Genomic DNA, 25849 nt, shown 5'->3' with positions numbered 1-25849 from the left:
ACTGAGTAAACCCACGGAAGGCACTTACTGCCACACTTTGTGGATGATGTATTTCAGTAAAATACATAAAAATGCACTTTTCATTTAAGCTGCAGGTTGTTATTCTAGACTCTGGAAAATGTGCTGTAGATAATTAGTTGCACTTACTGACTGAGATATTGAAGAACTTTGCAGTCATTGTAACTCTCCATAAAATATAAGTTCAGCCTCTGTCTGGGAAAGATTCTCCCCTACACTCTGCACCTCGTATCTCAAGCCTTTTGAGAATTCCTTTCTAAGATTTAAATTTTCTCTTGTAAAGCTTTTCTGAATCAATCAAGATTCAATATAGCAAGATTGCCAAATAAATTACTTTTCATTTCTGCCCACTGTTAAACTCCTGCAGGGAGCTGGAAATATATCAGGGTCATTAGTCTTAATGCCCATAATGCACAGTGCTTTAAGGTGAAGTGAGTAGTAAAGGATTTAATGCGGTTTGATACTGGCCCCTACCCTGGAGACCCCTCAGGGTCCTGACAGGGCACCCACACAACAGCCCCAGAGCCCTGTGTCCCCAAGGGGTCACAACTTCCACCCAGCTGGGGTCTGAATAACACATTTCCTTTTAACCCGATTTGGGTACTTTTCTAGGACGCCCTGGAAAGCCAAGCCCTGTGCATTTCTGCTGGAGGTCTCCTCTGAAAACAACCAACGGAGCTGTGGAGAGAGAGCTGCACACACTCTTAGGGCACCTAACTCCCTCAATCCTCTACTGGAAATACCTGTGTGTGTGCACAGACATGAGGAGAATTTATCCCTGTGCTTAGTCTTTTCCAACCTACCTATTTGTCTCATTTATTTAGGATAAAATTTACCTTGTTATTTAAAAAATCACTGATGAACATAAATGTGGATCATTTACTAAGGCTGTTATGGTAAAAAAAAAAACAAACCTAATGAGCTAATTTGAGTTGATTTTTTTAATTTAACAGGCTTTGATGCAGCAAAACTGATAATGGAAACAGGTCTCATCCATGTTTTAAATTCTTGGTTCAGTCATATCCCTGGTCAGTTAAAAAAAATTTCAAACCCCTACTTGATTGCCAAAATCTTAGCTAATGAATACACAAACTTAAACTGAGGCTCAAACTCTCATTCTCAACTCTGACATATAAAGCACTGTAAAATAATTCATTATTTAATATTAAGAAATCTGGATGAAACTAATTAATGCCAAAACTTAGCCCACAGCACATTAATTAAAAGTTTGCCCAACAGCTACCTCCCTGTCCTAATTAGCATCACTGATTTCAAGAAACCACTAAGAAAAGAAGACAAACATATAATTCCAACTTCATATTCCATAAAAGTCTCTTTGATTCAACTTTCAAAGATCAATACTGTGCCCCTTTAATACAAATTTGGAGATTTCCACAGCAAAGACAGCTCTTTCAGGCACATTATGGTTCATTCCTAATAGATTACTGCAGATTTTCTGGTCACTTGTTAACAGTGGTTGAAATCCAGGACAAAAGTATTGACACAGAAGAGAATAAGATTAAAAAAATTACCCCCCACAGAGCTGTATATTATATTATTTCATACAATATCTGGCCCGTGTTGCCCCATTTGCATTAACCATAAAGCAAATATTCCATAGAGCACGTGATATTTCAATTCCCCAGCACTGGAGTCTGACAATCCCATTTGACATTAAACAACCAGCACTGTCAAAAGGGCAAAACACTGCTCATAACATGTGTTTCTGGACTCTGAAAAAAACCCAAAAACCTGTGCACTGACCTCATTGATGAAAGTCTGGGCTCCCCGTGGGCTCAGGAGTAAGATTGCCCTTCGCAGTGTGTCCCGATAGCGGTTCAGCTCTTCCGTTTTCATGGTGGTGAAAAGGTTGGAAAACACTCTGCTGATGTTCCTGTCCACTTTTTGTAGCGATACATCAAGTCCCAGTCTGGAGGCCTGATCGAGAAATCCCTGCAGCCCACGGATATCTGTAACACAGGAGGAGGGGAAAACAAAAACAATAAAATAAAATAAAATAAAGGAGAACAGAAAGAAGCCACTGCATCGACCTCATCCAGTCAGGCAAGCAGCTCTAATTAGGTGGAAAAGACTTTTTTTACTTTTTTTCCCTGCAGTGCTCTCTTGAAGAGGAGTATGCCACACAGCCATTTTCCATAGCTCCCTTTCACAGAGAGTGCCAACAGGGAAACTCCATCAATGACCTTTCCCTGAGGCCTGAGAATGACTCTTAGGAAGAGCCAGTTCATGCATTTGGGTGGCTCTGCGTAACCATAAACCCCTTCTGCAAACCTCCCCAGAGGCTCAAGGCTGTGGGGTTTAACGCTGCACAAACAACAAAGTCCCACCCCAACAGCGTCACAGATCAAATGCAGAAATCCAGGAGCAGATAAATAAACAGGGGATAAGTCACTCACACCTGAACTTCTCACTTTCTGTAACTTCACGGTTACTTTTCCCAAGAAAAAACACAAAAATACAATATCCAGAACATACACAGCCTTCCTTTTGACTTACCCTTTTTTCCCTGTCCTAGAAATAACCTGCCTAATCAGATGCTTATCATTTATCCATAAACACATAAAAGAAGACACAAAGTCTCAGAGTAATTACAACATATTTTAGGTTTCAAAAACAAACAAAAAGGTGCAAAGATGGAAATTCATGCAAACAAGCCCCTTCAAAACATGTTCCTTTGAGCTCTATGCCTCAACTTCAGGATGACTGGAAAAAATATATCTTCAAAAATCTTTTCCTTAACCACATTATTGGGCATTAACATGAAGGAATACATTTCATATGTTCATGTTGAAATCTGTTTGTTCAAAGTATCTTCATGACTCTTAGCATTTGTCTGTAATAAATGTCTGAGGTTTTACTTTGTAGTGAAATTTAGAACAAGAAAAACGTCAGAGCAGGTTGCTCTCGAAATTAGCAGTGACTCGATCACAGCTGTACCATGTCCTTAGAAACCCTCAATTTTATGGGAAAAATGTCTAACTTGTCATGAATAACAAAGGACTGATGCCTCTCACACTCATTTCTCCAGTTCTGTCATTAAATTTCACCTCATGGGTGAAGCCAAACTGTGGAAATTAGAGCACATTTACTGTACCATGGAGAAACCTTCTCTGCAGAAAACGGGACCGTAACAAGCTCTACAAACCACAGTGTCACACCTGGGGGAGAGTCTGGGTTTTTTTAAATCCTGAAGTGACCACGTTGTGACACTGCTGAAGTCAGAGGATGGAACCCAGTCCAGCTGACACCAGTGGCACTCCCTGCTGCCACATCTGAGGGGGGTCTCACCACCCCAAACATGGTGTTTCATGGCCACAGAACACACATGTGAAGTCTTCTTTATCCCTCTTAAAATATATATATATGAAACCCGACATAAGTAACATCTTGTGAGGATACACCAGATTAGCTCATGTACAAGTGCAATATATTAGGGTCAATTAGCAAATATCAGATCCAAAAGAAAAACAAACTGCCTTGAGTAGCTTCACATCTCTATCCAAACATGAGAACGCTTGTTAATGTGATTAATTCAGCTTCAAAAATCAGCTGAATTGCAGAGACACATCAGAAATAGTAGAAACTAAGCTTGGGTTGTGGCAACCATCGCCAACTCCATTAAAAAGTCAGTCCGTACTGACTTACTTAATTTTGATTCAGTTGACATGATCATCCAGCCAGCCACACCATCAGGAAAGGTGCACTCACGAGGACTGTGCTGATCTTTTGATGCTCAATTTAGCAAGTTTACAGCAGCTTTGTCCCACTGTCATAAACCCTAGACTTGCTCACCATCCAAAATTCCAGTCAGGGGGAAAAGAAGGGGTTTATGGTTATGCAGGCATTTCTGGAAAGCAACAGAAGACTTCAGCACATGTATAACTGCTAAATATTGCAGGTGTGCTGAAATAATGACAGTGACAAACAGCTACCATTTACAGGTTAAAGCATTTAGCTGAAGTTGTCAAAATAAGTTTGGATTTTGTGAATTTAAATTCATTAGACAGCATTCATTACTATACCTATTCAAACCTTATGGCTACGTGCAACACAAAACACAAAGATTTTTCTTTCAGTGATGTTTAGTCCTTCAAAATTACTGCAGCGCTTGAGAAGCAGTGAGGAGATTCCCTTTCTCCTGGTTCAGTAATGACCTGTCTTTTTGTGCAAGCCTCCAAAGGAAAGCTGTTTACAGAAGATTAACTGTGCTGATATTGCTCTGGGGGTTTTTTTGCCTCACATTTTCAGCTGACCTGACGAACTACCAGTTAGAAATATTTTTGTAGACAAGTACAAAATACTCGATGCACTTGATAAGACTATCTGGACTTGGAAGGGCATTTTATATTCCCTTACAAACCTTTCCCCCCAAGGAAAACAGACTATTTTCCGCTTTGAGAAATGGGAAGGGTTCCGAGTTTTTCCAGCTTGGTGAGAAAACAAAATCTGAGATGGATGAGATTGTCCAAGCTCAACTGTGCAAGCACAATCTGTGAGTTTTTCACAGACACAAGCGAATGTGAATTTATTCGGTGCTGGCAATTAGAAAGAACTGTGTGATGATCTCTTCCTGAATGCTGACATGCCTGCTCCTCTACTTGACACCGGGAAAAAGGAGGAGGCTTGGTGGGAATTCAAAGGTGGAAGTGGGAACTGAAGAGAATTGTTGGAAGAGGTAACTAACAGCTTTAGGTGCCTACATAATGGAATCTTTTTTCACAAATAATTATTCACAACAATTACCAAGAGGGCAATCATTTCTTAAAATGTATCAGTACACAAACATGCCCATATGCAGGAGCATCTGTTTATAAGACATAATAAATTAGGCTCAGTCTTATTTTATCTGACATCACACGAGGAAGTGAGTGCCCTCATTTTTTTTTCCTCCATTTAGAAGATCACAAGTCCATGAAACATTAAAGAAATCTAAGCTTTGCTCCACAACAGCTGAAACAAAAAATACAGGTACAGTTACATATTTCTTTCCAATTCTCATAATCTAGGACTGTGAATCCTTCATTTTCTTCAACATTAAAAGGATTTTGATACATTTCACATAGAATTTGATTAAAACAAATGGTTATATAAACTGTTTTGTCTGCTAAAATACAATTGTTTCCTGTCTTTGGAAGTCTTAACAGCGATTTTTTTATTAAAAAGTTTGGATTCTAACATTAGAGAGTTACCCTGGACCATTACTGATGAAATAATTCCTTGTGCCCATTCATTTCACACTTTTTAGGCAAAGTATAGCTATCCAAATTCTCACCTCTGTCTAGAACAAGGAACAGACCAGTTTGATGTAAAAACAAAACCTACAGCTGCCTCTGCCTTCAGTCTTACAATCACTGGCTTTTCTCAGGTTGTAGCCTTAGAAAACCCTATAATCATATTTTAATTTTCTAATTGCCCCTCTGATTTGTGCATGCTCAGCATGAGGACTTTCAGAGGCAATATTTGATCATTTCCTCTTAAAGAACATCAGTTTCTCGAAGAGGATGATGCACTTCAGAAGGAAAACTGCCCTAGAGGAAACACACCTCTCATCCAAGGGATCCATAACACCATACAACAACCAGCTATGTTTACAATACTCCAGTGCCAACCACAACCATGGAATCAGCAAGTTGGACTGGAACTGGAAAAAAGTGAGGAAAAAAAAAAAAGAAAAGGGAAATTTCTTATGAACTTTGTGCCTCTTCTGTTACATCTGACCAGAGAGAGAGTAGAACCTCTGTGTCTGAGAGCCTTCTCCCTAATGCTGACAGATAAACCCCACATGCAGGCTGGCAACAGAAGAACAGGACACTTTTAGGGAAAACCATTACAAGGATGGAAGGAAAGATTTGACTCACTGCTAAGACATCAATTCTGTCACTGCGACTACAAAACTTATGCTTGCCATAAATAAAAGGGCTCCATTGAACTATAAGAATCATGGAGTATATAATTTCCTGCTGGATGTTAGGTTGGGTACTGCGCTGGCTGATTGGAACACAAACATAAAAGAATAGTACTAAATGTGGCATTAGCTACCTGTAAAGCTTATTGTCACCTACAAAGCACTTCATTTTTATTACATTATTTATAATCTTTTTTAATACAAAAAAAGTTCCTGGAGTTTACTGTGGCATTCATCTTTTATGAATTTACAGGATCTGATTCATGGCCTTGACAAAAGAGCTTGAAGCTATTATTTCTGTGTGAAACAGCTGTGTGGCTGGGCACAGCTGGCCTTTTAGGATGGCTCATTGCAGAAAGGAATTTCCAGGAGGTAAAGAGCACTATATCATCTTTTCAACACCAGTTCCTAACCCCACTTGACAGAAATAGAGGCAGCACATGGCCAGGAAACATTTTACTTTGGGTGGAAAACAGCTGGAAGCAAACTGAAGTACCGAGTTGGAGCTGAAAGCACAGCTAAAGAAGCACCAGGATATAATTTCACACCCTGTCATTCTTATCCAAGCAGATCCTGGGAGGACGAAGTGTCGTCACCCAGTTCTGTTTTCAAATAACCTACGCAAATCCTTTCACTGGCACATTTGTAAAAGGGGAAAAATAAATAAGTGTGAAAAACAATGAGATCAGGCAGGAGATGGTGGGGTTTGGAGTTTTCTCATTTGCGGGTTGCAGGCTCTACACTTCACACTTCCCCCCCCCCCCCCCCCCCCCCCAGTGTCAGTTTTATTTGAGTGTTATTTTGATGATATTTAAAGTAGTGAGAAGAGTGTCAAGTAGGCTTGGATAGTTTGATTATTTTAGCATTTATGCACTTATAAAATAAGTTTACCTTTTCGAAGAATTGAGGAAAGGTATTCAAGGCATTGTTCTTTATACTTAAACTCAAAGAGAAGAAAAAACTAATACTGTTTCTTCTCATTCAAAGATAAGCTTTATTGTCATTTCGATTCTCTTCAAATCAGCCAATTATTTCATTTCTTGGCACAGAATAAACCACATTTCTAGGATTCACTGATCTGAAAGATAATGCATAAGCACTCTGAAACATGTTTCTTAAGCCACTTCAGTTTCATGGGTTTTATTCTTTTTATTTTACATTGGCTTTTCTTCCCAATCCTCACAACTGCAAATTGTTTGCATTAGAAATAAGGGATAATACGCCTGGTCTTAGAGACACGTATCCTGATGATTAGACTCCTGCTGCATTGTCAGCTTTCTGAATAAATTATTTTGAATGCCATATTTGTGTCCTTGCTGCTAATAACCTACTTGAAGGATTTAAACCTATTCTAGAATTTTAGAAAGCTGGAAGTGGACATACTTCAGAAGAAGCTCTTATTCTCCAGTCAATAAATAACAAAAATCTTATTTCTCCAATTACTAGAAATAAGACTACTGCAAATATTCCCAAAAGGGAATTATTTTGTCCAAATCATCTAGAAGAATCAGACTTTGAGCAAGCACTGAAACTTTCAATCTAAAATACTCACAGAATGATTTTAACTGCTCAAATAGAGTGATGAGGCCAGAAAGTGTAACAACACACGCTGTTACAACAGAAATGACTGCATTAATACTAGAACATCAATACTTCTGGAGCCAAGTACAAATGTGAAATGATATTAAGACAATCTATTTTCTACCTTTTTTTTTTTCTCTTTCAATGTCTCCCCAAGCTTGTATTTCTCACTTCACCTACATAATTTCCTCAGGTATCTCTGCCTGCATATTCCCACAATCAGTGCTAAGATTGTTTTGTTGTTTTTTTTTCCTAAAAGCATTAGAACTCACAGTTTCGAACTGTGTCTGATCTAGTTACCTCATTCCTAATTAAGTTTTAGTTCAAAAACTACTGAAAAAAAAAAATCCTTAGCTTCTCACATGCTTTTAGATATGCCAGAGTTCACAGTAACACCTCCGCAATTATATCCCAATTTCATAGCCTTTTTTTAATAAAGAAATGAAGTCAGTAACTAAGTAGTCATTATTATTGCAAGCAGATATAATATCAAGTACAAGAAATCCATTAATTAAATGGGATACTTTTTATTCCTCAGCTTAGCTCAGAACAGCTGGACCAAAGGAGACCAGACAAGTTCTGCTGAGCTCCCTGACCCATCTCTGACACACAGGGTAAGCCAGAAGGAATTGTGGATACTTCCCTTGAATATTCTCCCAACAATTCAGTTTGCAGTGCGAGGACCTCCTCAGAGAGGTCTGGTTTCTCCGTATTTCTCTGCATTAATGATCCACGTAACCCTCCACAGTTCTTTCCTCCACAGAACAGCTCCGCTTCCTTTAAGCAAATGGAAAATTTGAGCGTCCGAATCAGTTGACAACCGGCGTAAAAACTTGGGAATTTTCAGAATCCCACTGGATCGGCCCAATTTCACCTTGAACTCCTGGACAGTCCCACTGACAGGGAACAAACACAAAGCAACATGCCAGCACCTGCCCTGCCTGAATAAACCGAGCTAGAAGCTGCACAGTCCCTTCTCAAAGACATGAGAGAAAAGCAAGAAGTGAGACATTTCAGGGAAAATAAAGCAGGCTATCAGAAACTTAAACTTTGAAAAATGCATAGAATATTGATTCACCATTTAAATCAAGATCACAGACTGACATTTGACCACCTCTACGTAGAAACACAAAGTCCCACCACGTGCGTTTCGATCCAAGCATCAGGATTATCCAAATGGAAACTTCCACTCTGAACTCCTTGTAATATCAAAGGTTGAAGTTTCTATAATGGCTGCAGAAATTTTCCATACTGCCCACATCAATATTCTTTTCAGACTTTCAAAGACAAAAACTACTTCGAATAGAGGCAAATCACAGGTTATTTTCACTCCCAAACAGATGGAAAAGGGACAGAATGCACCATAAAGCCAGATGTGCTGCATGCATAAACAGATGCTTCCAGACTCATCATAAAAGGTTAAAAATATTTAAGTTACTCTGCACAACTGATGTTTCACACCTGGCACAGCTGATCCAACCTGAAGGTAACAGGAGCTTCCCAGGAGGCCCAGAAGGACAAAAGCCTTTCAAAGGCTACAACAGCCCTTTCACATTTAGCATGAAAGGTCAACTACAGGTCTCTCCTGCTGGATTTTAACACTTAGCATTCAAAAGCACAAGGGAAAGCACCTCAGGAAATTCATTACTGTTGGAAACAACGCAGATATATGCTACAAGTGGTGTAAAAAGGGAATTCACTGAAGAACCAGCATTTTTGTTCAAACCATGCATTTGATTCTTCCAAGTGCAATAAATGCCAACTGTTCGCTCATTGGTGAACCACTGAAATGAGCTGTAACAGCTTCTCACCTCACTACTGCTGTTTATACAGTAAAATAAAATACCTTTCAAGACACTGCACAGGGCAGCAGCTGTATCTTCTTGTGAGACCAAAAATATCTGTATCAGCAGAAAATATGCTTTTTCTGATGCACAGGCCTCAGTTCAAATGAAATATTTTTCACATAAACTAATTTTAATCGTTGCATTAAATTGCTGAGTTGACTATTTGCTATGACTGAGTACCAGAAATCTAAATATCGATCCACCAGTACCTTAAGAAAACATATCTTTTTCTCTCTGGAAGGGCTGAGATGCAGCTTTCTGAAGCCATATTATTTTACATGAATATCTTCATTAATAGCACCCATTTAAGATGTTGGGACTGTAAGCCTGTCAGCTTTCCCACAAACGTAGCTGCTACTGTTACGGTAACTTTGGTTATTGCATTTTGACATTTGAAGAACACCTTTCAGAAATAAGACTGGTAACCCTAAACTAGGGTAATAAATGCAAGTAAAAGCATCCTGAAACAAACCAAATGTGCAAAGGCCCTACCTGAAATAGAGAGGTAAAGGCTCTCTCATCTCATTCAGAGAAAACCAGAAGTCACCTGAGAATGTGAGAGATTCAGTGTGTGTATAGCTAAGTGTCCAGCTGAGAAGTTAGAAGCTCATCCCTTTGGCTTTAAAGGATTGCAGAGTGAGCCTCCCTCACTTAAGTCAGCTTTAAATACTGCATGTTCTGATATCAAGAGAGATGGCAATGAAATTACTGCAGATAAAGAAATGAAATCACCCTTTGAGGAAAGGCTACTGGCAGGAAAATCTTATTCTTTCACATGTGTGACATTGCTTGTGTTCATACGACACCTTTCAGCTAAGGACCTCAATGTACTTTATAAACACCTGGACAACATTAAAAAAGTATAAATCTATGTCACAGGAGCTAGATGCTTTTGTTAACTATACGTCAGCAAATAATAATTAAACTCTTGATGGGGTATGGCCTCACTCTGAATAGTGTGTGCAGTTTTGGGCACCAAAATATAAGATATAAAGCTGTTAGTGTCCAAAGGAGGCCGTGGGGATGGTGAAGGGCTGGAGGGGAAGCCGTGAGAGGAGCAGCTGAGGGCACCTGGTGTGTTCAGCCTGGGCAGGAGGAGACTGAGGGGACACCTCAGTGCAGTCACAGCTCCCTGGGGAGGGGAAGAGGAGGGGCAGGCACTGGTCTCTGCTCTGGGGTGACAGTGACAGGAGCCCAGGGAATGGCCCCAAGTTGTGCCAGGGGAGGTTGGGGCTGGATCTCAGGAAAAGGCTCTTCCCCCAGAGGGTGTCTGGGCAGTGGAGCAGCTCCCCAGGGCAGTGGTCACAGCAACAGGGCGGGCTGAGTTCAAGGAGCTTTTGGACAGTCCTCTCAGGGACATGGTGTGACTCTTGGGGTGTCCTGTGCAGGGCCAGGAGTCAGACTCGATGATCCTTGTGGGTCCCTTTCAACTCCCTTGTTCTGTAATTCTGTGACTGGAGAAACTTTCTCTCATTTCAGTAGGTTCAAGTCAGAGTCAAGTGTCTGGGCACACAAACGGCAGAGGCCATCAGAGCTGGCAGCTCTAATGCTGCTGGCACCCTCCAGGGACGGAGTCTTCACTGAGGAAACAACCTCTGTAAGGTTACTATTTCTCTACCAGCCTCGGATTTTTCGTAACCAACCCTCAATGATGCTGATCTTGTACCATCTCCAATCCCCTAGGACAGGAGCCAGTGTTCACTCCCCTGCTCAGTGCCCAGAGCACTCAGCACAAGGTGGTTCAGGGGCACCGAGCCCAGCCCTTGTCTGGAGCCTGGTCCCCAGGAGCCCCCTGACTGGGTGGGCACCTGGCCGCAGTGATGACTCAGGCTCTGTGTCACCACACCACAGGCACCAGATGGACACCAGCTCACCAGGAGCTGCACAGAGCTCACTGCCCTGCCGAGCCCATCCTGAGCCTGGCCCGTGTTTGCTCACGGGCTGGCAAGGCAAGGACAACAGTCGGCATATTTTAGCTTAAGCCATGAAGGACCCTTGGGACAATCTTGATTTTATTTACATGATGTCCACCAAGCTGTAATGAGCATGGCAGTGTTGGTGGTTTGATTTCCTTGGATAGCTCTTCAACTCACAAAGAGCATTTTTATACAAACACTGAACTTGGAAAATGAGCAAAAAAAATGCATCCTTCTTTGTTTTCCTACTTATTTTTTTTTAAGTCCATTTTCACAATATAGTTTCCATGAAACACTGCAGAAAAACAGAAAGGGATATAAAAAAATCAATTATAGACTCCTCTTTTCTTCAGTATTTTCTGATGAAAGATGAGAAGGATCTCTAGTGAGAAAACAAATCTCTTGGCCGAAGAAAGAGGGACTTGAAAATAAAAACTAAGTTCATGTCACATAAAATGACCACCAATTACACGTCACATATAATGGCCACCAATTACTCCCTCTTGCAGGAATCTGCCAGTAACAAACAAACAGAAAAAAATCAATTGCTGATTATTCACTCACATTACGACAACTACTGTAGTACAACGGCAAACACAAGTGCTCCATTCTCTAACAGAACTCTGAACCCAGAGGGAGGGGGGGAAAATCCACATAACCAACACGCCAGAGAACAAAAACAGAGATCACCTTGGGTTTTTTTTCATCAGCTAAGACCTCCTCAGGCTCCTCTCCTAGCCCCATGCTTTAGGAACGTGACGAGTACCAATTTCTGAAAAGACAACTGGTCCCTGAGGTGGGAGATTTCAGCAGGACTACTGTCAGAAGATCCTCCACTCACCATGTTGTAAACAAAACAAGCACATTTTTCCAAACTGAAAAATGAGACGTTGCAGGCCTTAATCCCACAAACATTTAAGTCTGTATTTTGCTCTGTGTGAGGAGATTCAATGCCAAATCTCCTCCCACGTACAAGATCTCTCAACATATGAATATAGTGCATAGTTACTACACACTGCAATTTATTCCTTTGATGATGATAATCAGGACAAGCACTTAAAGCACACAGGACACACTTACACCTTTCTGGATGTGAAGCCATTCTTCCCCAAAACAGCAAGAAAAACACAAGCAAAAATAGCTTCTCAGCTTTTTAAGCACTGCTCCCGTGCAACTCTTCCCTCCAAGCCACAATCCTGATAGTTCAACAGTTTATGTGCATGAAGGAATACATGGCCTTTGTGAAGGCACTGTCAACCTTTTATTCTTCTTTTTACTTTATTTGTACAGAGCAACAGCCAAGAAATATATTTGCAGGCTTAGGACAAGAGTGTGTCCTCATTAAATACTCAGCTGTAGAAAAGGATAACGTTAAATAGGTACCTGAGGAGTCAGCCCTTCATTTTCAGGGTTCTCAGTCTGCTTCAGGGGATGTCTGCATGTTCATAAAACTGGGGATTCCTATAGCATCTCCTTTATGTGTATTTATGAGTAAATTAACCGAGAGATCCATCTACCTCAGTGCATTTAAATTCAATTGTAAGACAGAGAGACAAAGCAACTCCCCCAAAATCTGACAAGCTTTTATCCACTTATCACAGCCATTAATCTGAAGGCCGTTTAGGAAGTCCAATACACCCTAAGGTTAATATTTCTAGAGGTCTTACCTACTTTCCCCCCCTAATTAACTTAATTCCTTAGCTAATGTCTTCTAATTTACTGGAAAGGAGTCAGGCAACTCCAACAGTCACCAGAGGAAATGTCTCATCATTAGAAAAGGGTGTGAAGGACATCTCTGGCTGAGCAACACCACGCAGGTGCTGCTGTCTGTGGTGGGTGCTGGCAATTCCACACACCTGAACACGGCTCACGGGAGCAGACACTCTGCTAATTCCAGTTACTTTAAATAAAGCAATGGCTCGGAAGAGGACAAGATGTGGTGCCAGAAAGGACAGGATAATATGTTACTGCCAGACATCTCAAAATCCATCAGTCAGGTAAAGACAAGACTAATGTAATTACTGACTTCTCTTTTTTCTGTTCTTGGGGAGAAGCTGGAAAGGGGAAAACAGAAACCCCTCCTTAAGAAAAAATTACAGTTGCTACAACGCAGTGAACGGAAAACAAAAATATTAAAACTATAGCTAATAAATTCACATTACGTTCACATATTCCATTTTCTGACGGAAGAAAAATCTAAATCTGCTGAGTTCACAGGAACAATTCAACTATGTAATGTTTTATAAAGACATGGAAAGTCTATTTGAACTCTAGATGAACCATAGAGCATTTTTATTTTTACCTTTTATTCTGCCCTTCACTCCAGGCAGAATCAATCTCAGGTTTTTATTCTGGGGACACAACACATCGAGCTCTGCCTCTTTACAGCTTTAAGATAACTTCCACACACTGTAATTAATCATAAAAGCAGATGAGAACTAACAGTTCTCATTTGGCTAGCTCATTTATGCACTAAGTATAGGGAAGGCCTCTTTCAAGTGTCTTAGAGTTTGAGTTCATGGATCATGACAATCAGAGTGCTTTGCTTCTACATAATATTTTCAAACACTTCTGCATCTGAAATGTATTTGTTTAATATAATTAATAACTTGGTGCAGGAAGAAGCAGAAACTTCTTGTCAGGAGAACATGGCCCATATCTCTGAAAGGCCACTTAAGAATGCCAGCTGGAAATCCCTGGAAGGCAAAATAACAGTGAATGGGGGTTTATTTGCTTAGATTTTTTTGCCATTTTATCCTTCTAATTTCCTCCTTTGAGCAAAAATGAGGTTTATTCCAGTTCAGGTATTTCTTCAGATCTCTTCATTCACTCATGTAACCATTTCTCTCACTATCAAGAGGTAGCTCTTGCTCACAGAGGACACGAACAGATTTCATTTGTACTGTTCTCACCCTGAACAGGCCATTCACTTCAGATGCCTGTGGGCCCCTTCCAATTCTGAATATTCTGTGATTTATTTAGATGCATTTCCCGACACGACACTACGCTGACTTCTACAGCAGCAGAGACAACACAGCTGTAAACTTCAGGGAATGAGACAGCCATGTAAGCTGCTGGGAACACCCTGATTTCAAAACCTTCCAGCAAGAGGTTGCAGATAGAGTTTCACACTTCATTTCCTCTGACATGTCCCCAGAAACACCGTGGTGCCTATCCAGTGACAGCACTCCAAACCACACACCCCAGCCACCTCCCAGGCTTTATTGCACTAGCTACTGTTCCCATGAAAAAGAAACATTCTTTTTTCCCCCCTGGAAACAAGTGCTCAGTGTTTGTATGAACAGAGGTCTTTTGCTCAAAAGAGTGGAATGAATGATCAGCAAAATGTGCTTTAACGTCGGAAAAAGAGAGAGCTGGAAGTTGTGCTCTTGAGATTTAGAAGCTAAGTGATTGCATTCCTTAGACAGCAGGACCTTTTTTTTTTTTTTTTCCCCTCTTTTTTTTATGTAGAGTCTAATACTAAAAATATCAGCTTATCAGTTTCTGGTTATATTATAATAGTATCCTGATTTATGCTTTCTTTCACCCCCATCACTACGTCTCACAAGTTCAAAATATAATAAAATAAAAACCCCAAAACATATTTTGCTGCGCTTTTTGAACTTAAACCATAATTTTTCTGATTTATATTTCAATGATTGAAACATACAAGTTTTAACTGCCCTTTAATGAGAGAAATAAGCCCCTATTGTCTTCTTGCAGACCCCACCCATCTGTAGATGAAGTGATCAGTGACTGATTTATGGATTCCACAATGTTGATTTACTTATATGGAACATATACAAAAATGTATGTGTATATATATATATATATAATGTGTGTATATATACACACACACACATATAATATGTGTGTCTATATATATATATGTGTGTGTGTGTGTATCCAAGGACTCCTTCTCAGCCCCACAAGGACAAATTTGACCAAAATCATGAAAATCTTTTAAAATCTCTGTAGCCAAAGAGGCAGGACTGGGGTAAGAGGATTCCACTGCTCTAGCAATAAGTAGCAAGCAATAAAAATATTTCCCTTGAGCAGCCACGGTACAGTTTAAGGGCTGAAGCTAAAGGAGGAATATTAGAAAGAATATAGACTAGTTAATTGAGGATAAACATACCAGGCAAAAAAAAGAGACTTCTTAAACTTTGCAGTATGCTGATGACAATTTGAAGAGACAGTGACTAAAAAAACCTACTTAGAAAAGAAGAAAATGAACCATGTGAAATTTGCAGTGGATTTAGTGAAGTGCATAGTCCCATGGGCTAAAGAGATGTGAAGAGAGATAGCAAGGTTGACTGTGAAAATGAAAGAACTGGACACTGAAGAGTACCATGGGAATATTGAGGCAAATTCTTCCACCAACAACTAAAGAACAGAAAAGAAAGAACCAACACAAAGTGAAGTGTATCCTCAAGCCTGCTACTTCATTTACATTTTTGACCTGGTTCTGAAGAAAGAAAACAAATAAATGAACAAACAAAATCCAAAACCACCCACAAAACAAAAAAGGAGCTGAGAATAATCAAAACAAACTGTTCAAAAACTTTTTATTTTTTCTGATTTTATAATTCACTCCTGCAAATTATTTTTGGTGATGTTTATCTGACATTGTGTCTTTGATGCTTTGTATCTTAATTTCCATCCTTTCTTTTTTTATCCAATCTATCCCTTATTCCCATTGCAATAAATAGTCACTTTGATTTACAATCCCCTTCAGCCATCTGAGCAGGATTATATATATTTATATACATATATATATATACACACAGAAAAAAATTAGTAAAAACAAAATGTAAGTTCTTATTTCATAAGATACTTTATTCAAGACAAGGGTTTGAACTTCCTTTTTTCAATTTCTAATTGCATTTGCAATTTTAGTGTGACACTGTCAGTGGAAAGATTAAAATAAGCTGCAAATTTAGCCTTTAAAGATACAAGCAGCTGTTTGTTTCATTTTCTACATAAATACTATGACTGGAGAGTCAGAAGAGCAGGTTATACTAAAGAGACTCAAAACTCAAGGTTGAATATCATTCTGTTTTCAGACAGATACTATTACTTTCTCCTTGTTAAAGACTTTCCAAAGGTCTGCATACACACTCAAACGTCTGATGTCTCAGACTCATCAGATGTCTAGTGTCTATTTTTGTTACAGTCTGCACTTCAACTAATTTGAATGTCTCATATTAGTGCTCTAATTATAGATTTCGTATAATCTGATTACTGTTACAAACATAAGGGTCAAGCTCCTCTTAAAGTTGCCTGGTTTCTTTTAGGCTCTACGGAAAGCAGATGTTGTTAAAATGAAAGTTAACGTATCCTGCAGGTTTATTAAATGGATCTGATACAATTTTTATGGATTGTGCTACATGGAAAGCAGTAATTTTATAATTTTGTTTTCAATAGGCACATATAACTAATGGCAACTTAATAAAGTTGATTTTTCTTCACAGCCACAGTTATCAAATTTTAAAGTCATTTTTTTGGTGCAGTTCTCTGGATTCAACTGCCCCCATCTACTAAGCTCTACCCCAGAGCACCTTCACTCACATTTCAGCCATTCCCTCCCTGGATATCATTAATGGTCTACCACCTTCTCCCCTTTTTCCCCCCGAAAAAAGGCTCTGCTCTGCCCATGCCCAAGGGCCTATCCCTAAGGTAGCTGTGCCTCAACCCTGGAAGGAGCAAGGCAAATGGGGAAACATCCCTTTTAGATCATAGTGAGGAAAACTTCCCTCCCATGGGCACATGTTAATATTTCTCAGTGTTCATTGTTTCATTGGTTTGTTAAGTTTATGCCCCTGTTCAGCGCTGTTCACCATAAACACAATCCTCCTAGAAGGTTCTCCCCTCTCTTGAACCCCACTGGGTTAATTTTGCCATAGGGTTCCACCCCTGGGACCCCATTAGTCTCCTCAGTTTATATTTACCCCTTTGCACCACTTTTTCCCTGTTCTTATCGGACCCTGACCTCAGGACCCACCCTGGCTGTCCTGTTTATAACCCTGTGCCCTCGGACCTCTCTTTGCTCTCACCCCTGGATTTTATTCGAGGTTTTTTGGTCCCTGAACCTCTATCCTGAGTCCCTGGACCCATTCTCTACTCCTGTCTGCGTTCTTGAATAAACAGCTCTGGGATCTTCAAACCAGAAGCCCATCCCTTGCTCCTAGTGGTCAGATCTACTGTAGTGTTCTGCCAAGGCAGCCCCTGGACTGGAGAACCGCAGCCCTGCAGGACCTGGCTGTAACTTGGAACACAAACCATCAGCTCCTGAGCGTCCAGTGCTCCACTTCAGCAGCACCAAACTCACACAATAACTCATAATAATCAGGCCAGGATTATTCCCTACAAGAACAAACACATTCAGAAAAGGTGGTTTTTTTCAGTTTTAGCAGTATTCTTTTTTATCTGTACTGCTGCAGAATCGGGAAGCTAAGACTCCAAAGCACACCCCAAACCCACCATCACTTTGGGTGGCACATACCCAGCCTTTCACACAGACCCTGAGGCTCAGCATGAGCAAGTTCTCAGCTCCATGTCCCCCTCTGCCTCCTCTCCATTTGCCTGACAGCGGCTAAGATCAGAGAAGACAGCTTGGTCTGACGTTTCCAGATGGAGAAAGAAGCAGGCAACGCCAGTCCCTTTGGATAGAGGTGGGATGGCCAACTCACAGAGAGAAAATGCCAGCTCTCCATACAGGAGCAGATGATTTTTTTTTCACAGCTCCCTGCTGTCTTGATCCCGAATAATCTGTAGCTAACTGTGTTCATCAGCCTGTGCTCGTCAGGCTGACATGCCCTCCCCTGCAGGTGGCCATCCCAGAAACCATCATCCAAATATTTTGCAAAGGCAATAATATCAGGAAAGCAACGGCAAGGAACCTTTTGGTACTAGCAGACTTTGATCATGATAATGCTTATTAAATCTGATACACTGGATGAATACACACGGTTTTATTAGTCTTCTAAGGAATTGTATTATCGTGCATATAGATAGTCACGTTCTGATATTACCCTTAAGAAAGTGCTTGGGCTCTGGTGAAGGAAATAAAAAAGATGTAGGGAAAAACTTCAAAAATGCTGTCAAGTGAACAGACTCATGATGTAAGTGATAAAAACACTCAGTTTCATTACCTACAGATAGACTACAGTTACAGTTGAGTATTCTGACCACCAATAACAACATGCTCAGAAATGTAAAAATTTAACTTGTGATTAAAATGTGATTTATATCACTGACAGTGATTAGTCTTAATCAGTTTTAATAACTGTAACAGTACAAAGCTAAATTCTGTATGTTTATTACATATGATTATTAATTCTTTAAAAAAATCCTGAAAGGCATGGACCAGAAAACAAGATGGAACTTCCAGATTCCATTTTTGCTCTTAAAATGCCTAAATGATGCAAATTAATATCTGCAACTGTGATTTCAGATACGTAATTCCCAACTACCACTGGGAGAAAAGTCAATATTTTCAATATTCTAGCATTTAGTTTTATCTTGAAAAAAAAAATTGTAATATCCAATGCACATTGGAATAAATAACTTGCCAATGCTCTTCATGTTGTTTTTTTTCATTATCAAGTTACCATGAATTTACTTCTTTGTGGCAGCCTAACTTGCGTGTCATCCACCCAGTGATAGGTCCTGTCAGCACTTCATGAGAGAAGATTCATTCTCAGAGGAATTACATATCCAAACAAAAATGAAAAGTGAGGAAAGAAAAAATTAGAGTAAAATTATTTTGTCTTTAGAATGGCATTAGAAGTAAACCAGAGGAAATCACAGAGGCTTCCTACAGCTAGGCTATTCCTCTCTGGCTTCTGGCAAGTCTCACGGGGTCATGTTCATTGACATACTTAGAGGTCTGATCTTGTAAAGAGGTGACACTTGTGACAATTTCAGAACCTTCCAGTCTATTCCCCAATAAAACTGTTAAGCTGCTGGATGCTTTTAACACTATTCTAAAACAAACCCCTAAAATTCAATTCTGGATATCTCTGCCTCCATTCCCCATCTAAATAATTTAGAGCATTATTTTATGTGGTTATTGCAAGGACAAAATGCTTTAAAGTGAGTAAATTATCCAGATTCTACATTAACAGCAGCAATATTCACTTAATTTAGATAGATCATTAAGAAACACATCCAAAGGCTTAGAAATCCCTTGCATTTTATCTTCATTAACATCCAAGCATCTGTGGACCTGGCAGTGTTTGGTTAATGGTTGGACTTGATGATCTTTGAGGTCTTTTCCAACCTCAATGATTCCACTCAAAGCCAGACACATTAGAGGAAAGGCTTTTACACATTAACAGTTTTGTCTTCTCTGCCCTGTCCATCAACTTTATCTCTGCACAGCCCAGTTAAAAGCTGAATATGGCTTCTCCTTTTGTACTGCAATGCATTTTACAAAAATATTTCAGCAGCTAGTCCTGGACCAGGGCAATGTGCTGTGATGCACTCAGAGATATTTTAAAATTAAGTATTTTTCTCTTACCTCAATTTCCCTATTTCAGATCAGCAGATGTTGCCACAGGAGACTGCAAAGCAGTGTATGGACTGAACCAGACTTCCAACCAGACTCCTACACAGGTCATCCACTGCTTTTTGCTTTTGACATTTGTTGCTGGTCCACTCCCTGTCCTGCCACAGAATAGCCCCAGACTTTAACCAAAGGAATGGATTTTCAACTCCACAGTACTAAGAGACAATCAAAACAGCACCATCAACTCAATTTGAAAATTAAATAGTAGCTGGGTTTCAGTTATTAAGACAAAATTAAGGAATATAAAAATCTTTAACAACCACAGACTGATAGATTAAAACTATTTGCACCCCATGACAAAATCTATTTCCTTACATTGTTTACTGCCGGCATGAAGGAACTTAGTCTTTAGAGTGACTTATTAGAAATATTACCAGTGATTGCATTCAAAAATCAATTCCTGCTGAAAATATCAAAAAAACCCACTAATTAAAAACCTATATTGGCAAAATAAAGCTGGCCTAATAGGATCCTGGAAGAATCAATCACTATAATCATCTGCTGCCATAAACTCTATGGGAAGATTACAAATGTGATGCTTCAAAGGAGGGGAAAATTCTTTTAAAATATAATTTGAACTTTACTTCTGAAATACCATGACCATCATGATCCATCACCCACAGTCACTGCCCAGACCTACGATAAATCAAAGCTATGATTCAATGGTTACAATCAATCTTCTGAGAGCAAACGGTGCTGCCATGTCCAGTGCATGCATTTCAGATTATTCGTGATGAAAGGTGTGTTAGCAAACAGCAAACAAAAAGTTGAGACAACACACGGGACTAATAAAACCTTACACAACAACTAATTAAAGCAAACTGGAAAAGAGAGAAAAGCAGCACAGAGATGCAGCTGAAGCACAGCCTAAGGTGTATGGGAGAGCGCGATCATTTAGACACTGGGAATTAAAAGCTGCTCAAAAGAGATGTTATATACCACTCTATCAGAGGAAACAAACAACCTTGGAAGAATTCTAGCTGTGAAAGAGTTATTCAGGTAGAAAAAATGACCAATTACCAGAATATAATTGGCGGCTGCTTTGCAGGAGCCTCAGAAAGCAGAGGTTCTGGGAATGGATTTTACACAGGAACCAAGTTCTTTGCCCATTTATCAGCTTGAGAAAGGACCATTTCAGGCTACTCCTACTTACAGGCAAAAATTCAATTTAAGAAATCAGACCCAGTTAGGCCTATAATACAGTTCAAGTCTAAGCCTATAGCAAAAGAAAACCTCACTACGTATGTCCAAAAAAATCCACAAATAAAATCACATTAGATAATCTGCCAAGTTATTCCAGAGACTTTTTAACCAGTTTAACCATTGTTATGTGTACCAGTATGTATCTTGCCACTAGAAAGCATTTGACAGTTGCTGTGTTGAAGAACCATCATAGACAAGGTGGTTTAGACAAATACTTGATGCAAAGACTTGACCAGGATAGATGATTTTATACTTGCACTTTCAAAAAGTAAATCTGAATTCAATAATTGGAATAAATCATCTTCAGGATGTGCTCAAACAGTTCAGGAAATCTATTTGAAGTCTTCCACTTCCATGCAATAAATTGTGAGAGGCAAATGACGAAGCACCATTTCAAAGTAGTCTAACCTCCATTCACCACAGGGGCTGAACCTTTTATAGAGGAACTGCTATCATTTCCTGGGAGGAATTACAATGGCTTTTCTCCAATAAGTTGTAGACGTCTATTGAAGTTATGGTGGGAAACAGAGAGGAACATTTAAAATCAATGTCAAGAGTTTTCACTTTAATTAAAGTTATTTCCAGGTTAAAGGAAATAAATACCCAAGAAAGTATTTGAGATTAATCCTTCCCTTCAGAAGTAGCACTAAAATTCAGTTAGGAGTGAAACATAATTATTTCACTTCAAATCTTGTAATCTAGAATAAAAAAAAAAAAGATTCTATTGTGTCTTTATTTGGCAGTAGCTCACCCAAGTAAGGTATCAAAGTCCTTAACAGAGTTCTAAAATTCCAATTTCAGCTCTGCTGCTTTCCCTCATAAACTACATATCAGTGATAATTACGGTGCCAACCTCGTTGTTCTACATTTTCTTTCTTCAAATTCCAAGTATAAATATCAGTGAGGAGTACCACTATATTTTAAGGTAGGAAGAAACTGCAAACCCTCTGTCTGCAAAAAGGTCATCTTACCTCTTCCTTTTCTAATTCAAAATGAGACATTTGAGAACAGACAAAATACACAGTTCAAACATAATAAGAAGGCTAAATGCCATTTCTACTCTCTCCCCAAATACTGCACACAATAAGCATTAATATTAATAGGAGTTTAGGGAATCCAACCAAACAACCTGAGCGTGAAACTCCCATCACCTTGGAAGGGCTGTCTTGGAAAATTCTGTTTGTCATTTTGACTAGAATAAGAGTGTAAGAGAATTTGCCATCCAAAGTGATACACGCTCATAAATTGAAGCAAACTGGCATGTTCTAATAAGACGTTTTTCTGCAGACAAGCCTTCACATTTCTGATCTGCTCAAATGCCAACCTGTCTTCCAGTATCCTTCCCATGTGGTATTTCTTTCATCCCCTTCTCTCTGGCTGAACTGCAGAAGCAGCTTCTCCATTCTCTTCCCTGGAGACTTTAATGTCTGTACATTGGGTCAGCCAAAAAGTAGCTGCTCCTTTCTTCATAATATTTTTACGGTCCCCTGTCAACACTGTGATTTATTCTCCTATTTTTGATGTTGAATATGTACTCTTTTGAGCTTTTCTAACAGCCTCTGCACTTTTTCCAGTCCACACAAAATGCTGGTTATTTCCTGCTAGACACTATCCCCCCTGTGAGGAAAACTTTCAGCAGCACAAGGGACAGTCTGTTAGTTCAAGCTTGGAGCAGTGTCCTTCCTCATGCTGTTCCCTCTCCATTTTCCAATCTATTCTTTTGCAGTGTTATCCTGAATGTGCTACACTGAAACCATCGATTTCATCTGCCAATGTGCAAGTTCCTGAAATCTACCAACCTGTACCTTTTGCTGCACTTCCGGGAACTTAGAAATTTCTAAAACTAGAATTTTAACCCACAGACTACAACACTTCCCTGACATTAGCCTTGCTTACAGAAAAGCCAGAAATCTCTGAGAAATATCATCATTAATTACAGATGCAGATTCACACAAAACAAGAAAATTAATACATTCCCACGCGTTTCATTTATACATGTCTGTACATGAACAGGCATTCTCTCACCACGGCTCTGTGATACCTTAAAAAGCTACTGTGGATTCTAACGCAGAATGAGTGAGATTTCAGCTGCTATCAGCGGGTGCCACTTCGTGGCCCACCTGTAGCACTGGACAGAAAGGCACCTGGACCCTCTGGGACACGGCCCAGTGCACACCCTTGAGCTTTTGCCAGTCTTGCAGTGCAAAGCTCACAACAGTTTTGCACAACAGTGTTTAGACCCATCCTCAGCAAGGTGGAAACTCAGTAAAGATGCAACTAGGAGACCATCTGATTCTACACCTCAGAGAAGTTTGTACAAAGGTAGCACAAAGCTTATCTGACTAATCAAATGTTGTAATAAATGCACCAAATGAAGGGATTTTGTGAGATCCTGGCTTTTCAAAAGTTATACGCACCCACTTTGAAAAAATAACATAGCAATATGAACAATAAAGTCCTCATTTTGAAAACTACACTGTACAGAATCAAAAAGATATCTGTCTGCTAAGGAGAAAAACTCTCAAGGCCTTTAATCTCCCCTCAATCAGATACCATGATTCTTTCATTGTTTTTTTTTTTATTTTAGATGGAACAGGAAAAAGGGTAAACTGGACCACTTGAAAGACCTATTATCTGCTTATTACCTCACTGACTTTGGCTCAGTGTGCGATTTCTAGCAGATTGCTCCTGAAAAGAGCCCTGCATTGACAAACTCCTGGAAGGAAATGTTACCCCCCAGCAGCAGCGTCAGTGAGACAGAACTAGCAGCGAGCTGCTCTGTTTCTTGGGTTACTCTGTAGGCAGCCACAGCCCATCACAAGCTCAGCCTCTGCGAGTACCAAACTCCCTGTCCTTAGATCAGACCCGAATCTCTCGGCAGTCCCAGCCCAGGAAAGCTGCTGCTGAGACACCCTGCTCCATGTTCCAGTTATACATTTCATCATTTAAGGACAAATCTAGGAGTTAACATACAGAGCTCACCACTGATTGGAGCCTATTAAATAAGGCCCCTTAACAATTGGTTTTTAAACTATTTCTCTTTAGAAGTTTTATTGATTCAGAAAAGCCTTGCACACTCCAGGAATTCTGCAACTAACTAATGATTTGAACTGAAACATTTATGCCCTCCTTGTCACCATGGTAGCCAGCACATCCCAATCATCTATTCGATGATTCTTTCCGGTTTGCTTATTTCAAGCATGCTGGTCCAGCATTCATGAAGCAAATTCCTTTTGTTGGCTTAAACATATAATCCTGAAGATTTCAACACTAGCTCGCAAACACGTAGCTCTACAGTTTCCACTGATTTGTACATCTAAAATGAAGGCAGAAGTTTGAAAATGTGAGGCTAATATCACCTGTCTGACCACATCAGCTCTTATTGCTGGCTGTGAAACAGCCTCTGAGCATGTAACCACTTTGCAGCAGTGCTAGGAAAACACCCTCTATAGTACATTATCCTGAAGATAAACAGGACCACACCAAATGATTCAGTAAACAAGGAACACAGATAAAATTAGATTAACCCCTCAGTGCAACATGTTGCATGGGCTTCCTAAACAAATGGTTTTACAGCCTCCACCCCTTCCCCCCATCACTCCACCAACTCAGGCTTCACATCCTTCAACCTCTGCCACCTCACAGGTGCAGACTAATGCTCCCTCAGCATATGGCAGATAGGCAGAGACTAAATCAATCTGCTTTTTCTCTCTGTCTCTTCCCCCAAAATGAGGTCAGACTTAACAGAAAAATACCCATTTTTCTCTACAGTTCTGAACTATGCAGCGCCTCTGACAGCACAATATCATTTCCAGAGCAGGGAAGCAGGGCTGTGCTGCTGTCCCAGCACACCTGTGCACAGAACTGCTCACACCCACTCCCTCTCCGTGCACTCCACTTTCCCGTGTGAGACTGCCATGCTCCCAAGGAGCTCAGAAGGATTCCTTCATATTTTTGTGCCCTGACGTGGTAATCATGGAAGGCAGGAACTCAGGAGAAAGGGAAAAAGGCAATACGTGAAACTTCTGCCAGATTAATTTCTTTTCAGGCTAGTGGAGAGCATAAAAAATAATTTTAAAAGCATGATTCATTTCCTATTATTCACTGTGAGATCCATTCAATTACTGCTCTAACAGTACACTGGAGCAAGGATAGCTCAGACACAGGGAAAGGTCAGTCTGACCTCTGCTTCTGAAGTCTGCCTAACACTCACTTCCAGATCATTCTCTTCCAAATGCAACAGCGGAGAATGCACACACTAGTGTAGAATGCAACTTTGCAGCTGAGGACCCACTCATTCCAGGTAAGAGAGGAGCTGTGAGGTTTTTAAAAAAGAAATTACAGAGGATATTTGCATAATATTTGCTGCTGGAAATAAACTTGATTTGAGCAGCTTGTCTCTTTCCAGTTTCCTGGCTTGCTTAAAATGCAGTTTACTGTGACCTCCAGATTCCAAACTAATTATCCCTATGGTTAAGCACTAGCTCCAATAGAATCCAATGGGTCTTGTAGCACAAAGAACTCACAGAAGAAAACCCAGAAAAATGTGCTGGGAAAGCTGAAACAAATCCCCAAGTGTACTTTTCCATTTCCCTCGGTCCCAGAAGGAACACACCTTGTGGTGGATCTCCCCAGGCTGGGGAGGAGCCGGGGGAGAAGCGTCCTGCAGCAAGCCTTCCACACAGAACAGTTTAGGTGAGACTTCGGGGTCAACTTCTGAGCAAACTGGGGCAGATAAAAATGTCAGTGGAGAGATCCATGAGGATCTCAAAGGGAATCAGAGAAC

The 25849-nt window shown here is 40.1% G+C and overlaps 1 protein-coding gene across 1 annotated transcript in view; it reads right to left on the bottom strand.

Annotated features, from left to right (window-relative positions):
* Positions 1 to 25849, bottom strand: part of GRID1 (glutamate ionotropic receptor delta type subunit 1) — a 484454-nt gene that overhangs the window by 208679 nt on the left and 249926 nt on the right. Inside the window, exon 4 of the mRNA XM_066324528.1 lies at positions 1783 to 1988. Within this exon, the coding sequence (XP_066180625.1) occupies positions 1783 to 1988 (206 nt within the window). The remainder of the gene's footprint in view (positions 1 to 1782; positions 1989 to 25849) is intronic.

Source organism: Sylvia atricapilla, chromosome 8, assembly GCF_009819655.1.
Source record: "Sylvia atricapilla isolate bSylAtr1 chromosome 8, bSylAtr1.pri, whole genome shotgun sequence".
In the NCBI taxonomy this organism is placed as follows: domain Eukaryota; kingdom Metazoa; phylum Chordata; class Aves; order Passeriformes; family Sylviidae; genus Sylvia; species Sylvia atricapilla.
This window is presented reverse-complemented; position numbering and strand designations above follow the sequence as displayed.